The 4,506-nt window shown below is 36.9% G+C and overlaps 1 protein-coding gene across 14 annotated transcripts in view; it reads right to left on the reverse strand.

Moving 5' to 3' along the window:
* Window positions 1-4,506, reverse strand: part of LOC106876198 (nuclear receptor-binding protein) — a 127,663-nt gene that overhangs the window by 95,464 nt on the left and 27,693 nt on the right. For all 14 annotated transcript variants that reach the window (XM_014924643.2, XM_014924648.2, XM_014924645.2 and 11 more), the window contains exon 4: window positions 3,737-3,826. In XM_014924643.2, the coding sequence (XP_014780129.1) occupies window positions 3,737-3,826 (90 nt within the window). The remainder of the gene's footprint in view (window positions 1-3,736; window positions 3,827-4,506) is intronic.

Genomic DNA, 4,506 nt, shown 5'->3' on the forward strand with positions numbered 1-4,506 from the left:
ATAGGAGTGGTGAGATAGTTATCAACTCTGTTCTAGTTGGTGACAAATCAACTAAAACACAGTTGACAATTCCTGATGGATTTAATTCTAAATGGTTGTAGACTAACTACAAGCTGTATAAAACCTTCTAAATATCAATAACTATCCCACGACTCCTATATCTCGACCCCCCACTATCTTCCTCTACTACTCTCTAAATTATAGTAGGCTTAATACGATATGCATTTCTTCCTAAACTCATTCTGCCACAAATATAACAAAGAAACAATGTAATTATTTTGGTTTCTAGTATTGATATAAATTTGTCAAAAATGGTTTATCCTTTATGTTGGAAATCTATATAGTCATCTACTTCTGAGGAGAGTGGTTTCTTTCAAACTGATGTAATGTTTTCATTGATTGATTAAATGGAGCCACTGGAAATTGCCGTAATGTATTGTTACCTGGACATCCTTGTTACTTCATGTAAAAAGCACCATCCGAACGTGGTCGATGTCAGTCCCCCACCCCGACTGGCTACTGTGCTGGTGGCATGTAAAAAGCATCCACTACACTCTCGGAGTGGCTGGCGTTAGGAAGGGCATCCAGCTGTAGAAACCTTGCTAGATCAGATTGGAGTCTGGTGCAGCCTACTATGTTCCCAGTCCCCAGTCAAACTGTCCAACCCATGCTAGCATGGAAAATGGACGTTAAACGATGATGGTGATGATGATGATGATGATGATGATATATATATCTACATATATTTTATTTCTCCATTCAAAACTAAAGCTTCACCACAATGCTATTCAGGTTTTGTGTCACTTTGACATTCTTCAAGTTAATTCATATGAGGTTCAAATGATGAAGTTAGGATTTACAATCTAGGAAAAGAACTTCAAAAATTTTTAAACTCATCAACAAGTCACATACAAATATATATTATATATACATACACATATGAAACATAAACCACATATAACAAAGCTAAAAAAGAAGTACAAACACTAGACAGACTAAGATCGATATCAGAGTAGATTACCTAACCTAACCATGTGAAGGACATATACAAAACTTCCCAGCAGATCCTAACAATAGATTAATAAACTAGTGAACTGAGTAGACTTGATTAACAGACACAATCATTGTTATCATGTCTGCTTTACCATGCTGGCCTGGGTTGGGTAGGCCATTATAGTTCAAGTTAGTTCTTATTTGGAGTTACAGCCTTCCTAGATTGGTTGTAGAAAATATATCACTCACAAGCTCCTCAAAATAAACCAACCACAAAACTATGAGACTTGGACAGTAGTGCTGCAGTAATGATGCAAACAAAATAAATTTACCATGGTTGAATGAGCAGAATTCTACATAACAATTACTGAGCCCTCTCTACATAAACACTTAGAATTTCTGGAAGAAATTTACCACCATAAATAGTATTGGTACATCATCATCGTTTAACGTCCGCTTTCCATGCTAACATGGGTTGGACGATTTGACTGAGGACTGGTGCAACCGGATGGCTACACCAGGCTCCAATCTAATTTGGCAGAGTTTCTACAGCTGGATGCCCTTCCTAACGCCAACCACTCAGAGAGTGTAGTGGGTGCTTTTACGTGTCACCCGCACGAAAACGGCCATGCTCGAAATGGTGTCTTTTATGTGCCACCCGCACAAAAGCCAGTCCAGGGGCACTGGCAACGATCTCGCTCAAAAACCCTACAATGCCAGTCAGGCGGTACTGGCAACGGTCACGCTCAGGATGGTACATCTTATGTGCCACCCGCACAAGAGCCAGTTCAGGGGCACTGGCAACGATCTCACTTGGCTTGCCGGGTCTTCTCACGCACAACACATTTCCAATACAATAATACATGCTAGGACATCACTAACATACCATTCTTTGATAACTGCTTCTACATGAAGAGTCTCAATGTCAGCTTAAGTTTGAGGTGAGTTTGTATATTTTAGAAACACAATGAAATAGATTTAGCTCCATAGATTCTTTAGATATACAGTTGGCAAGCTCCTACCACTTAAATACTCTAAACCTAATAGAAAAATTCATGGAATTTAACTGAAAAATAACTGTCAGAACTAATTCATTAGAGTTAAATTTTTTTTTATAGACAAGATGATAGATTTATTTGCTGGTAATTGTTATCCTTATAGAAATCTAAACAAAATTTCACTTCATATTAACTTATGTTCTACACATTTAGTTAGAAACAGATAAATCTTGTCAGTAATATTAACAAAAGAGTATCCAATATACATACATTGGCAAAAAATATTTTTTGCGGATGCACACTATTTGAAAGAGGTGCCAAGAGAAACTGGAGAAGATACAGCACCAAATCCAGAACAACAGAATCAGACAACTATAATTATTTGGTTCAACCAACCATTTTGCATGGATACGATATATAATATAACCAGTAATTGCTTCATCAGAAACAGTCTTTACATTGTTCAATAAAAATATAAGAAGTTAACTATAATTTCCATAGTTGTGTAAGAGGTTATCAATGCTGCAGAAATGTGGTTCCTTAGGTGAATGCTAAAAGTGTCCTATACAGATAGACTAACAAATGTCTAAGTGCTCTTAGATGAGCAGAAATAAAAAATAAAAAAAAAGTTTATTGGACGTCAAATGAGAAGACAAAGCTTTGAACACTTAGTGAAAACTGAAAGGAAGAAACTAAGGAAGATATATAGAGAAAATATTTGATAGCCTTTCTGAGTGGCTGTAAGAAGAATGGGTCAATGACTTACTAAACTGTGAGTGGGACAAGAGGGAAGATGGAGATCCATGATTGCTGAAGCCAGTAGGGCATGGTACTTAAGTTTTAAGAGAAACCTAGCTATCCTAATAGGTTAAAAAAAAAATTAACTGTACATTAAGACGAAGATTAACTCAATCCTATAATGCAACTTCAGCAGTATCCTGTCCATTCAAAGAGCCACACAAAGACACTACTGTACTAAACCAAACAACCATCTTAAGATAGTATCAGACTAATAGCAAACATGTTTAAGAGCAACTACAATATATAGCCACACAGTCCAAACTAGCAAAACTAACAAATTCTAGTTACCATGACAGTATATCTGGAGCCTGAAGAACACAACTGACCTTCTGAGATGGCCAACAGAAGACAACAAGACTCCGCCCAGCTAATGACAGGATAACACTCCACTTAGAGCACAAATTAGCAACAACAGCTAATTAATGTAGTATTCTTTACCAATTTGCCACACCCAGTCAAAAACTGACTGAATAGTATAAAAGCAAATAAGTATATAACTTCTGCATTTATTAAGAATTTGAACCTCATATCAATCACTAAAAAAATATCAAAGGAATATGAAATTACATACATATATAACACGCACACTCACAACTATATGCTTACACACACACACACACAGATAACAAATGGAAATATGATACATCTGTAGTAGTAATAAAACGAGAAGTCGTAGTGTGCTCCAACATTACCATTTTTGTAAACCCCACTAATATTAACTACAAATGTTGTAGGAAAGTATTCTGTATTGAAGCCATGTATGTTTGTTTCAGTACAAAAATGTGAGACATGCAATTAGAACCACAAAGTATATAACCAACTTCAACAAAAGAAAAAAAATATTCAAAATGTTAAATGAAAAATAAAATACAACCAATCCAACTGTGGTATCACATGCATTACAGAAACAAGGAGCTTGTCTAAAAAGTACAGTGTAATCATACCTTCAACGGGAATGTCTTGTTATTCTTTTTGGTTTTCTTTAAAAACTGCTTCAAAGAACCAGATGACATGTATTCTGTAATGAAAATAACCTGGAAGACAAAATAATGTATCCATATTAGCAACTGACCATGATTTTACATTGCATCTCAAGCATAACACAACATATGCCATAAGTATAACCCAGCATCAAGAATTAAATAAGGAAACAAAATAAGCTAAAGGGAAGCATGAAACAAGCAGCAAAACACCATATGAAGTAACTAGTAGTACCCACAATTCCCAACTACTACTTTACTATGTCATGTTACCTGATAAGAAAACCATTCCATAATAGCAAGCACGAGGGAATCTATTGGGCATTAGAGAGTCTATAGAATGCCTGGAAATTTCCAGAGAAATAGATGATAGTTAATGTTACCAAGTTGACCTAGTCAGCAGTAGAAGTGGGTATTCAGAAAGCATTGTTGGCACTCCGTCGCTTACGATGTCAAGGGTTCCAGTTGATCCGATCAACAGAACAGCCTGCTTGTGAAATTAACGTGCAAGTGGCTGAGCACTCCACAGACACGTGTACCCTTAACGTAGTTCTCGGGGGTATTCAGCGTGACACAGTGTGACAAGGTTGACCCTTTGAATTACAGGCACAACAGAAACAGGAAGAGAGTGAGAGAAAGTTGTGGTGAAAGAGTACAGCAGGGTTCGCCACCATCCCCTGCCGGAGCCTCGTGGAGCTTTAGGTGTTTTCGCTCAATAAACACTCACAACGCCC

The sequence above is a fragment of the Octopus bimaculoides genome, chromosome 9, assembly GCF_001194135.2.
Source record: "Octopus bimaculoides isolate UCB-OBI-ISO-001 chromosome 9, ASM119413v2, whole genome shotgun sequence".
In the NCBI taxonomy this organism is placed as follows: Eukaryota; Metazoa; Mollusca; class Cephalopoda; order Octopoda; family Octopodidae; genus Octopus; species Octopus bimaculoides.